This window comes from Pristis pectinata, chromosome 23 (genome assembly GCF_009764475.1).
Source record: "Pristis pectinata isolate sPriPec2 chromosome 23, sPriPec2.1.pri, whole genome shotgun sequence".
Lineage (NCBI taxonomy): Eukaryota > Metazoa > Chordata > Chondrichthyes > Rhinopristiformes > Pristidae > Pristis > Pristis pectinata.
The window spans coordinates 29323533-29337209 of NC_067427.1; the positions used below are offsets into that span (position 1 = coordinate 29323533).

At 39.3% G+C, this 13677-nt stretch overlaps 1 protein-coding gene across 1 annotated transcript in view; it reads right to left on the bottom strand.

Moving 5' to 3' along the window:
- LOC127582304 (uncharacterized) overlaps positions 1-13677 on the bottom strand; it is a 204348-nt gene that overhangs the window by 101873 nt on the left and 88798 nt on the right. Inside the window, exons 5-7 of the mRNA XM_052037483.1 lie at positions 6893-6970; positions 2445-2525; positions 1173-1250 (exon numbers count right to left, since the gene is read on the bottom strand). Coding sequence (XP_051893443.1) covers positions 1173-1250; positions 2445-2525; positions 6893-6970 — 237 coding nt within the window. The remainder of the gene's footprint in view (positions 1-1172; positions 1251-2444; positions 2526-6892; positions 6971-13677) is intronic.

The following is a 13677-nucleotide window of genomic DNA, read 5'->3' on the forward strand; positions in this document are numbered from 1 at the left end:
GGAATCAGATTATTGGGATTCACACTGCTTTGTTGTCTGCTTCAGCTTCACGTTGGTGGTGGAAGAATCTATGTTGGCTGGTTGTCGGGTTCCTTTAAGACCTCTATTTAGATGTGACGTGTTATCTATCTTATGACAGCTAACACTAAAATGAATGTGCTGTTGACTGCTACAAATAGTGATTTCTTTCCTACACAGGTGCAGGGAAAACAAAACAGTAACATATGCTTTTAAGGAAAAGCAGCAACATTTCAACATAATCCTTTGGTCACATGTACCAAGTATGGGTCATTAAACTATTGTAAGCTGCCAGAAGATATCAATAACATCTCTGTAGGCCTGTCAAATGGTTTCTTATGAAAGGCATCTCTGATAGAGATAAAATGGACAACGCTTTTCACTCTGGGAACCACTGTCTTTATCAGAGTGTTGTGACTGTCCATGGCAGATCCTTAAATTATACAACAAGGCCTCTATCATAGAGCTTTTCACAGCAGATTGGCTATAAAAAATTTGCATTGTGGAATACTGATCCACCATGGTGCAGCATTTGCAGGATGTGAATTTTGGCAATTTCTTCATATTACCTGCCATCTGTTGCACATTTTTGGAGATTATTCTCAGTGTCCCACTGTACACATCATGCTCTGCAACCAGCTTTTTTGTCCCCCAGACATCTGAGGCAATAGTTATAAATTGTACCCATTTAACATCAACATTAAAAAGAATTCACACACATGTGGATGTTGCTGATAATGCCACCATGTTGTTGTCCTTCCCTAACTGCCCCTTAACCAAGGAGGCAGTTAACAGTCAACCACATTGGTGGGTGTGGAGTCATATACAGGCCCTTCTAGATAAGAATGGCAGATTTCCTTACCTGAAGAATATTGGTAAACAATTGGGTTTATATGACAATCCAATAGTTTCATGGTTCCTGTCAGTGAATCTAACTTTTTAATTTTAGATTTATTTGACAGCTTGAAGTTAAATCCCACAGCTGCTATGCTAGGATTTGAACAATGCCTGTGGATCACAGGCCTGGAAGCCACAATGAATCAGCAGACCTACAACCCACATACTTTTATTGACATCTGGGTGCATACTAAATCATTGTATGGTGTAATTAAACATTTTCGTTGTTCTGTAACTCACAAAGCCATCACACTGACCTATAGGCTGCTATGCCGCTTGTTGCATTATCCTTCTCTTCAAACATACTTTCTTCAGGGAATCCAGGACTGAAAGGCCTAATAAACCAAAAGCACAATAAAACATAAAGAGACTGAGAAAACAAAATAAAAATGGAGAAATTAGATTATTGGCAAGGCATAAAGGATACAGCCCTAATGCAGACCAATGGGATTAGAGTTGATGGGCAAAGAGGTCAGCATTTTCATGGTAGGCCAAAGGACCCATGTCTGTGCTGTACAATTCTATAACCTAATAATACCAGATTAATTATATATTTGGTAAACATGTATTTAAGTAAAATATGGCACTAAATGCACAAAAATATAAATAATTCCCTACATTTTAAATAAGAAACCATTGTTAGTTGGTTGTAAGTAGCAATAATCATAGAAACTAGGCTGTAAATAAACCCCAGCTATTGTGTGTTTATTTGTATGAATGAAAATATCAATATCTGGCTATGTATGATGAAGAAATATGCTTCATGCAAGTCACCTATTACTCTCAATTGTGATTCAAGATGTTGGAGATAGTGCTATCAAGCAACACTTACTATCGATTATCCTGCTCACTGATGTCCATTTCGTGTTTCGCCAAGACCATTTGATTCCAGAACGTCTCACAACGTTGATTCAACCATGGACCAAACAGCTGAATTCCAGAGGTGAAGTGACAGCAACTGACCTCAACAACAAGGCAATATTTGACTGAACGTGGCATCAAGGACCCCTGATGAGTCCTTGCCAATGTTGAATACATGCCAATGTTGTACTCATATCTCACACAAAGGAAGATGGTTGTGCTTGATGGACCATCTTTGTCCATCATGGTAGAGGGTAAAGGCAAATTCATGCCCCCTAATCATTCCTTTCGAAATGTTATCATGACCTCTCTTACACTGCTATTAAGCAATTTGATATAAAATGTTGGAAACACTCAGCAGGTTAGACAAGTTGTTTAAGTCCTCCAGTCAATGCCCCTAATCATTCCGTTTTAAATGCCCTGATGACCTCTCTTATACAGCAATCATTATTTTGAAGGGAATGATTAGGGGGCATTGACAATAATGGAGCTGGAAGCAAGCAAGTTTGTTGGGATTGAGAAAAATTCTATTACAGGTAATCTTGCTGAGTGTATAACATTATAATTATAAGAAAGCAAAATTCCTGTCCATTCATTCTCTGGGCAGTAAAGCTGGTTTAATTCCCCAAGATATCTGACTAATCAATCATTATATCTTTACCACTTACTGTGATCTGTTATCCTGCACACTATCAATTCTATATCGCTGTCTGTAGTTTTCTTGATCAGGCCAGTTTTGTTCAGAAGACCTAAATTTCAAAGTGAGACGGAGTAAAAGTAAAAACAGAAGTTTGCATTTATCAAATTAGGAATCAATTAAGAACTAATTCTAATTTCAATAAACAATTATCTGTTACAAGCTTGGTCCTAAACTGTGAACAAAATAGAATCAAAATTCATTGTTTTGTAGCGACTCACCGTCCGGTCAGACAAACCGGCTCAGCAGTCGGGTTGAAGCGACAAGGCCCAAGATGGCGGCGGGCCTCGTCTTCCCTGAGCGACAGGGAGAACCCGCGCACGGGAAAGACTTGATGACGTAGCACTTACGTCATTGCCGGTTGCATTGGGCGGGAACAGTCTCCCTTAAAAGGCCTGCACAAGGCGGGAAAATAAACCAGTTCTTGTTTGACAATCCTTCGACTAGCATCTTGTTTTATTTCGTGGTAGCAACCGCTACAGTTTTGGCATTTTTCAGAGAGTACAATCAAATGAAATGTGAGTCCTCTTATTAAATGAATAAATAACAAATTCAATATTTTACTAGAATATTTAGAAAATAGAGTGAATTTTGTGATAAATACATTCAAAGTAGAGCTTTGGTATAATGGGAGTTCATACTGAGTATGCACAAAAATTTAGTGCCCCCACAGCAGTCTATGTATGGACAAACACTTGAATGGGAATTGCTTTCCATCATGCCCACATTTTCAGCATATGACCTCACTGTGAGCAGCTTCATGAGAGCATTAATTTGTAAATTCCTGTGATACATTTTATTTAAATGTTTTGAATGAATAGAACATACTAAGTAGGAAAAGTTAACAGACTTGTAAAAGTTATCTATATCAATTGATTTTTTTCAAATAATATACTAAGTGTGTGCATGGTCAGGAAATGAATTAGAAACATCAATACAAATGTTTCATTCCATTATGGCATAAGAAGCAGAGAAATATCAGTTCAATGTATTTGCTGATGGACTGAATCACTTTGGCTATGACTAACAATTCTAAAGGGAACTGCAGAGGCTTAGTCATGCTCAGGTAAGTAAATCTTGAACTAATGCAATCTGACTCTTAGTGACAGGCAAGTTAAGTGAGAGCCCAGAGTTTCTAGGATTTTGCAATAACTGGTTCTTTAATTCTGGGGGTACGAAACCTCAGTGATATGCCATTTGAGGCCTACTTACAACTCTTATGCTTTGCTGAGTGAAAGGAATTAAGCTTTTTGACCCTCTGCATTCAGACCCGATGAGTGCATGTGTGCAGGGACCATGGGCAGTGTGCCTAGATGGGACAATTAATCCAGCTTGGCTTGGTTTACTAGAGAAACAAAAGACTGCAGATGCTGGAAAAACACTATGATGCTAGGGCAACTCAGCAGGCCAGGTAGCATCTGTGGAGAAAAGCAAGTGGTCAACGTTTCGGGTCAGGACCCTTCTTCTGAGAATGTGTATAAGGAAAGGTTAGGAGAGTAAAAGATCGTGAGCCCTGAGATGTGAATTAAAGGGTACATCACTATGGCTGTAACAGACTGCTTGAAATAGCTGTGCTTCGCTTTGCAATACCTTGCTCCAGAGATTTTGCTTGCTTCAGCTAGTTTTCTGCAGCCTTGAGGTATGATAGTACCAGTACAAATCAGTTCCTGTCTCAGCAAGTCTGCACAATTGACTCTTGCTCCACTAAACTGACCCTGAGGCCCACCATGAGAAACCTTATGTATACAAAGATAACCAGTGGAACAAGATGGTCTGAAAAGATTAAGGAACTATAGCTTTAGTAACTTTTTTAAGTAAATTCCTTTGTCTGTAACCAATCACGATGTAGAAAATGAGTGCATGCTGTCTGACTAATGCACGATCATTCCTTGTATGGTAAGTGTTTGCACCTCTGAAAAGGTATAAGAACGTATGTATATCAATGTATCTGAGACCACCTGGTCCGGGACGTAGGTGCCTGGCTTGGTGCTCTCTCCTTGGATCAAGTAATAAAGAGATTGAACGAGAACAGTGGTCTTTTGAGTCTTCTCTCAACGAATTCGACACTTCAGGACTGAAGACAGGAAAAGGGGAAGCCCAATATATAGGAGGGAAAAGCAGAGCAGTGATAGGTGGGCAAAAAAGGGGAGGTGGGGTGGGCACAAGGTGGTGATAGGTAGATGCAGGTGAGAGATAGTGATAGGCAGATGCAGGGGAGAAGGGGAGAGCAGATCCACCGGGGGATTAGTCAAAGGTAAGGAGAGAGGAAAGAAAAAGGAGAGGTAGAAAAAAAAGAGAGGCAAAGAGATGAAAAGAAGCATAGTTGGGGGGTAGGGGGGGGAATTACTTAAAGTGGGAGAATTCAATGTTCATGCTGTTAGGCTGCAAGGTTCCAAGATGGAAAATGAGCTGCTGTTCTACCAGTTTGCACTTGGAATTCTCCTGGCAGTGGAGAAGGCCAAGGACTGATATGTCAGTGATAGTGTGGGAGGGGGAGTTGAAGTGACCGGCAACGGGGAGATGCAGATCGTGGTTACGGACGGAGCACAGGTGTTCTGTGAAATGGTCACCTATACGTTCAGTCTCACCAACGTGAGGCGAAGTTTTATCTTTCAGAGATTCATGACTCGTTAGCATTCTCTACCCCTGGGCACTGTGAAGGCAGAGTCCTTGAATGGTCAAGATGGAGGGTGACAGACATTTAAGCTTTGTGTTGAGGTCAACACTGCATCAGCCATGATACTATTGAATATTGGCACAGACTTGAAATGCCAACTGGCCCATTCCTGCTTCTGTTTCCCATCTAATTATGTTCTTTGGTAACTATAAAGTAGCTGTATCGTTGGTGGAGCTCCATTGTACTGGGTATACATAGTTGGATATGAGAATTTAGAAGGTAAGCATACATGCAATTATCATGTAGTGTTGTTGACATTTGAGTAATAAAATGTGGTAAACTTACCATATCATCAAAGTGCAATACTATTACTATAACACAGTAGGTCCAAGGTGGGCTGGAAGACTGAGTGAAAATGGACCTTCTAAATTGTCAGACTGCCAGAGCAACTGTCATCAGTTCTTAACAAGCTTAAAATGATTCATTGTTCTATATTCATGGTTTAAGAAAGCACTATAATCTATTAACCTTTGTATTCCATTTTTTAATTGATACTTTGACCTCTTTTGATTTAGCATTGCTGAAGATTAGGACCTTATCTGATGTTTCTAAGAATTCAGATGTTCAATAAAAAAGATCAGTCATGTGACCATTCTCTACAGCACTGCCATGACAATTCTACACCAAGAGTGTTTCCTGTCAAGAAGTTAAGATGAGACTTTAAGGGCCTAAGGATCAGATAAATATTCTTTTCTCATACTGATCCCATTGTTTTTACATGGATCACTATTAGAGTAGCAGTAAATGAACAATGGGTGTTGTCATCCTAAGCAAAGACAGCTAGTTTGAGTCCATAGAGCCACTGCTACACTTCTGCAAAGGTGACAGACTGGACAACAGATTGCTGGAGTACTGCAACACTCTGGCAAGTCCGCTTAAATAATTAGAGCCAAGCCGATATTTAAGATTCCACTGCAGCACTCAGATGCTGAGTTGGCTTTTGCTTGCGCAGCAATGGAAGCTGAGATGAAACTTCCTCTTCACTGTCTCCTCACAACACGACAACCTGGCCAGATGAACGTTCTTAACTGACAGAAAGAAGAAACCACAAGAGTATTACCATAATGAAATGAGGGTCAGGGGGACGAGAGCAGGATTGTCAAGTGAGAGCTGTATGTTGACAACAACCCAGCTTGTGACTCTGACCAGAATGTGAGGAGGAGCATCAGCTTCAGGCACAATTTCATCTTCAAGGTTCCTTATCCTGCTGCTGATCATGAACTCAATGGCAGCTGCATCAACAATGCCACCTTTCTCTCTTCCAGAGCTTTGGGCTGATGGACAAAACTCACAATCCATCATCATACTATAAATATGTTAGGCACGTTAGGCAGCACTACCTGCTGCAATTGAGAGGGAACTTCTTAGCGAGCATAAATAAGTGACAAGCCTGCCCTGATGTTTGGGGAAGCTTTGAGATGTGGATATGAGACTTGAAGTAATGGAAATTGTGTGAGGCTATTGGGAAGTTGTTGTTAGATCAGTGATGGAGGTATATAGCATCATGCAATGTTTAGGAATATTGGGCTCATGCAAGTACAAGACCTTTCTTCTCACTAACTAAAGTATCTAAAGCCATATTACTGTATCCCTTTCACAGGCTTAATACAGGAATAACGATGTTGAATTCAGCAGAGCAACACCCATGCTCTATTTTTGAGTATTTAGAGGTTGACAGATACATTATAGGGTTCAATTAGACACGTCAACTATCTGTAAGTTACAAACCTAGTTACACTGACCTGTAAGTTGCCATGCAGCTTGCTACATTATCTTTCTCTTCATACATGTATTCGTCAGGATCACCAGGACTGAAAGACCTAAAAGATGAAGAGAAGGTAGAAGACAAAGGGACGTGTATTGTGTGTGCAAAAAGCATATAACCTGTATAGCTGATCTAAGAAGGAACGCATAATTACTGATATATGTATTTATTTTACTAATCATGAAGGTATATTTATAATATTAGTGCAACTTTATTATCAATGCTCAACGTATTATAAAGTAGGATCGCTTCCACAGTTGCTCAAAAAGACACCTTTATTACTTAGGTACATTTCCTATAGCTCTACTTCTCTATGAACAATTATTCAAAAGCAAAATATTGCAGTTCCTGGAAATCTGAAATATGACAGAAATGTTGAAATACTCAGCAGAACAAACAGCACATATGAACATTTATTTTCATGATAGTGAGTTCCTTCAAAGAGAATTCTAGTCATCCACTTGTGCAAGAGTCACATGGTCATCATCTAGAAAATCATGTATTCTTCAGGCCAAGTAAAAGTAGTGGTTTTCCGTTTACAAGATTAGCGAATGAGTGGGCATTTACATTCAGGGTTAATTTCCACACAAGACTACAAATTACTTGATTGATTGAATTCAGTTACTTGCCACAATGAGATATAAACTTTGGATCTTTGGCTTCTGTCATATTCTGATGGGAAATGCCCATAAAATGGTACATGATCAATACAATATGTCACTCCTTTATTATTTATGGTATATTTATACATTACATATTATATACATCATATGGCCAAAGTGAGCTCCTTGTTGTTACAGTAGACAGCCTTGTTTGAATCTCCTGTGTGCTGATATGGTAAATAGAATTTACCAGAACTCCAGCAGTTCCACGGTCCATGTTAGCATACATTACAAATGATAACAAACAGATTTAGCCACAACAGAAAAAGTTTAAAGAGGTCAGAAAAATAAAGCAGCATGATACCTTTAAAAGGAGTGTTCTTACCTTGTGGACACTGAAAATTCCAGGTTCTAAGAAAGAATGATTTTAAAAAACCAGCAGAATCAGGATCCAAAATTGAATCTCTTAAATGCTGGCTCAGTGAGAACACCAAGTAGCGGCTTTTGACAGGGATGCAGCAGCACTTGTTCTTAAAGCTGCACTAAACAATCTTTAAAATTAGGGTGAAGACGGCAATGTAAGTTTGCAAATAGTGGAACAAGCTGAGAATAAAAATGTAAATACAGAGGCAACTTAAGGACTGTGTTTTGGTGGAAAAAAAGGAGAAATAATGGAAGACTTTATCGGCTGCCTGGGAGTGAATAACAACTTGTGTGAATTGTTCACATTCTACTGTAAATTTGGCACATGCAATCAAAGATTGGGAGAAACCATGCATGAGTCCATTGTTGCACACTGAGACCTATTAAGATAATGTAAGTTTGGAGAGTTTTGCATTATGCCATCAGTTCATAAAAGAATTCAGTCAAAGCTGTTAAACTTAAAAAGCCTTACATTTGACATGAAATGTAGGAATGCAGCTTCCATGGAGGTAGTGGTCAAGATTGCCAGGGAATTCTTAATTCTGCAGGGCACAAAAGTAATAATAGCCTTCAGTCAATGGAAAGCCCCCAAAGCCTTGGTCCAGAAACAAAAAACAGCAGCATATTATCAGTGGTGCAAGTCTTTGCCAGAGATGTAGCAGCATTCAATCTCCATGCAGCTGATCTTTTAAAGAGTCTATTACTCATGTTAGAAGAAAGGATGAAATGCAAGACAACAGACAGTGTAGTCTTGAATGTAACAGTAGCACAGAGAGAATGAGTTTCTCATAAGTCACAAAAAGGGAATCTGCACAATATTACAACCACTGCAGGGAACAGAATTTACTTCATGCAACACCAATACTATAAGTAAACGTAGTGTGATTCAATGGGAATTTAGGTCAGTCATTATTAATGCAGAATCATTAGAGACGCAGATTGATGCAGCTGAAGACCGCTTTACTGTGCAGAAGGACATGTGACAAGCAGTTCATCTGTCTATTTTCGTAAGGAACACAGTCAATTCTTAAGACTTATTCAGGAGTTGTGAAAGTTTTAGGATAGATCCAATGCATGATATGCTGTGATAGCCAGCACAGGGTTACCTCTAATTGCAGTTGACTACTCAGTGTGACCAATGATAATAGGCAAAGAACATGAGAAACAGAAGCAGAAGGTGGTCATTCTGTTCCTCACATCTGATCTGCCACTCAATAAGACTATGGCTGATCTTTTACGCCATAATTACTCCCACACAAACCCCATACCCCTTGATTCCCCTAATATCTAAAAATCTATCTTAACAAGACTGATAATTGATTAGTCAGAAGTGTTTACTACTCAAGGTGTTACTTTATCCACATGAATTGTCAGATATTGGAAGTGAAATTTCAATCTTCACACTGCGACTTGTAGATAGGTAGGTACCTTCAAGCAAGACATATATTCAACTCCTCATTGTCAAACATTGACCAAAATCCTATCTAGAGTACTGTGAGAAATCACAAGACTATTTTAAAGCAACTTTTAAAAAATAGGCAGAGAGCTAAGAAACTGTAAGAACAGTTACAAGTGACCCCCACGTTACAGCAATATGGGTAATGGAAATTTGCCCTCTGGAAATTTACAAATCACCACCAAAAAACCTGAAATATGGAATAAAAATTTGCTCTTGCAAAAGTTAAGGTTTAATTTTTATTTTATTTTCAACTTACATTTCTTGACGTATGAGCAAATTACATGACTTTGTATTATAGAAAATCATGATACAGATAGTTTTCTGGAAATGCAACCCCCTATTCCTCCACGTAACATGGGGGTCGTCTATATTTTCTTTCATAAGCAAGTTTATCCCAAGGACACAATTAACATTGTTTTCTCTAAAGTCTCTGCAGTCCAACTAACTGCAAAGTTTTAAAAAAGGATAAAAAAGACACTTTGCAGCTGCTGAAGCTCAGAGCTCTTCCCTATCAAAACATTCTTTCTGTAACATAGCACTAATTGAAACCTGAATTTCGTAAGGCATGGATTTATAAGGAATAAACCGAAGGTAGAAGGAGCAACCATTAAAGAGAGGTTTGCATCAATGAATTGCTAATGGCTGTGATTCTTTCATAAAACGAGGGTTTCAGGAGCAATCGTGGGCAACTTGCAAGAAAACTACAGACAAATCAGATCAACCTATAGAAACAGGAGCCAACTACTTTGTTTGATCACCGGGATGAGTTACACCCACAATTAGAATTAATTACATAGTTGAAGTTATAGTTAAGAGTTAAAAATTGTGTAAGATTGTTAGGGTACAAAAGCTGTACTGGGGCATGGAACTTCATATCATAGTTTTGTAGCAATTTGTATCTATCATCCCAGCTCATATAATTCCTTCACAGTTTTTATAATTTTATATGATTTGTAGTATTTTACATGATATAATTAGTAGTGTCACTTAGTTGTCATAAACTTTTAAAAATAATTGAGGTGTGATTCTGTGAGTCTTGGCTAGTTTTACTCCATTCATATAGGTTCAGGACCAAGCAAAGATAATAGGTATTAAGGAGGACCTCTTACAAAGATGATTTTCCACTGACAGCCAATGAAATTGTTTGGGCCACTCACCAAGCTACAATACTAAAGCAGGTATACAAGCACAATTTGATAGAATGAACCAATCTATTCAAGTGTCCACATGAAGCTTTACAGCAATTGTACATCCATTGGTTTGAATTATCAACCATCCAAGGACATTTAAAATGATTCGTTGAGTAGTCATTACAAGCCTCATAAAAATGGATCGTAGGAAACCCAAATGCTACACATACTGAAATCGTCAACTTGAAAGCTGTCTAAATGTTGATGGTTAGAGAAAGCTGTGCCCATGTGAACGGTTTGTGAGCAACACCAAGTGATACCACTTAAGATGGAAATAACTGACTCAACCATTCCAATGAGTCCTTTTGCCTTTTGTCCTTACCTTGTGCTCAGTCATGCGTACAACTGGGAAGATATCATTGAAAAATTATAGTGGATCTTTAAAACACATGGGATACCAGAAGAATTAATGTCTGACAAAGGGTCAAAGCCCACTTTACATTTATTAGAGAATTTTATGCAATGTAATGGCACACATAGATCTTTCTGTTGCCTCTTTAGAAGCAAGATGATTCAGACAAATCACTGTGTGTTACAAGAAGCTTTCTAAAAGCAAGTGTTCTAAGATTACTCTAGCTTCATCAATTGGTTAATTTCTTGCATAAATACCATATAACTCCACATTCAATTATGGTTTTACTCCAATTAAGCTATTAATGCATTATGACATGAGACTGAACTTGTTACAGCCTAGAGGGAGAATAGAGAGGTGGTAATTGAATTAAAAGTCAGTGACTCAAGTGAAGAAAATCAACTACTGAGTGAAAGAATTAGAGTCATCAGACCAGTAAGCATGTCTGAGATTCAACAAGACTTTGGCAAAAAAAGTCCAAATCTTAATCTAAGACGACTGTGGGTGCTCAAATTGCCAACAATAGGAGATTCTTCTGTCCACCCCAAGGGAACAGTAAGTTCTCTGAGCAACATTTCAGCTGCCGTTGGAAACAGGTCATTGCAGAGATCAATACTAGGATCTAAGGAATAGAGTTGCGATGTAGAGAGGAGTTCGTTGACCTGACCAGACTTGTAAAAATAAGAATCCTACGCTTAATATTATTTACTTACTCTTCACCCATTTACACCTACAACCACAATTTGCATAACGCTATCTGTCCATTCTTCCTATCCCTCGTCCCCAACGATTTCACCATATGACACTTTTCCTCCTCCTCTTGCTGCTCACACACTCTTCAGCTTGTAACTCATACTACCATTGGACCTTCCACCTCTTCCACACATAATATAACATATTCGACCATGACAGTACTAAATCAAATTATCTTGCAAGGCTATCATCAACACACTTACTTTCATGTAGGACAACATGACGCACACCCATTAACCTCTGGAAAATGTCACAATGGTCAACATACAAGAAAGGAGATCTGTGAGAATGGCAAGCCTGAAGGATACATCCATCCCAACATGTATATTCTACAGGACAGACTAGCATTATTTTCACTTACCATTTATCTCTCCCTTAAGTTATATTGCACTAAAGATAATCTTCGTTTCATCTCTTTCATTCCAAATGCTGAAACAGTCAATGCCCCTGCACCAGAGCAGGAAGAGTCATAGAGTTATACAGCATGTACACAGGCTCTTCAGCCCAACTTGTCCATTCCGAACAAGTTGCCTTTCTGAGCTAGTCCCATTTGCCTGTTTTGGGCCCATATCCTTCTAAACCTTTCCTGTCCACGTACCTGTCTAAATGTCTTTGAAACATTGTAATTATAACCAAGTCTACCACTTCTGCTGGTAGCTTGTTCCATATATTTACCACCCTCTGTGTGAAAACATTGCCCCTCAGGTCCTCTTTAAATATTTCACCTCTCACCTTAAACTATGCCCAGTAATTTTAGAACCCCCTACCTGGGAAAAAGACGATGACCATTCACCTTATCTATGCCCCTCATGATCTTACATAACTCTATAAGGTCATTATTCTGTCCTATATGCTCCAGGGTTAAAAGGCCCAGCTTATCCAAATTCTCCTTATAACTCAAGCCTTCCAGACCAGGTAAAATCCTTGTGAATCTTTATTGCATCTTTTCCAGCTTAATAACATCCTTCCTAGAGCTAGGCAATCAGAACTGCACACAATACTCTATGTGTGGTCTCATCAAAGTCGTGTACAGCTGTAACATGATGTCCCAACTCTTGTACTCAATGCCCTGACCAATGAAGGCAAGCGTGCCAACTGTCTTCTTTACCACTCCTGTCTCCATGTAGCCACTTTCAGGGAACTATGTACTTGTACTGCTAGGCCTCTTTGATCTACAACACTTTCTAGGGCCCTACCATTTACTGTGTCCACTTTCCCAGTTGATCTAGAACCTGTTGTAATCTTAGATAACCTTCTTCACTGTCTGTTATACCACCAATTTTGGTATCATCCACAAACACACTAACCATGCCAACTACATTCTCATTCAACTTGTTAATATATGCGACAAACAACAGGGGACCCAGTGCCAATCCCTGTGGCACACGACTGTTCACAGGCCTCCAATCTGAAAAGCAGCCCTCCACGACCATCCTCTGACCCTTGGTTGGTCTCTCTCTAGAGTCCCACAGCAAAGATCAGTGTTGTAGCAAGTCCCAGCCAACTTTGTATCACATTGACTAGCTCACCCTGGAACCCATGTGATCTCATCTCCCAGACCAGTACCTTGCTAAAGCCCATGTAGGCAATGTCTCATCAATCTTCTTGGTTACCTCTCCAAAACAAAAACAATCAAACTCGTGAGACACAATTTCCCCACACATGAAGCCACTAACCCTAAGCAGTCCTTGCTTTTCTAAATGCAGGTAAATCCTGTCTCTCGGAATCCCCTCCAGTAACTTTCCTACCACTAGCGTTAGGCTCACTGGCCTATAGCTTGGCTTGTTTTTGCAGCCCTTCTTAAATAAAGGCACAACATTAGCGACCCTCAAGTCATTCGTGGCTTCACCGTGGCTAACAAAGTTACAAAAGTCTCTGCCAGGGCCCAGCAACTTCTTCCCTTGCTTCCCACAACATCCTAGGATATACCTGGTCAGGCCCTGGGGATTTATCCATCTTTATGTACTTGAACACCATCAACAC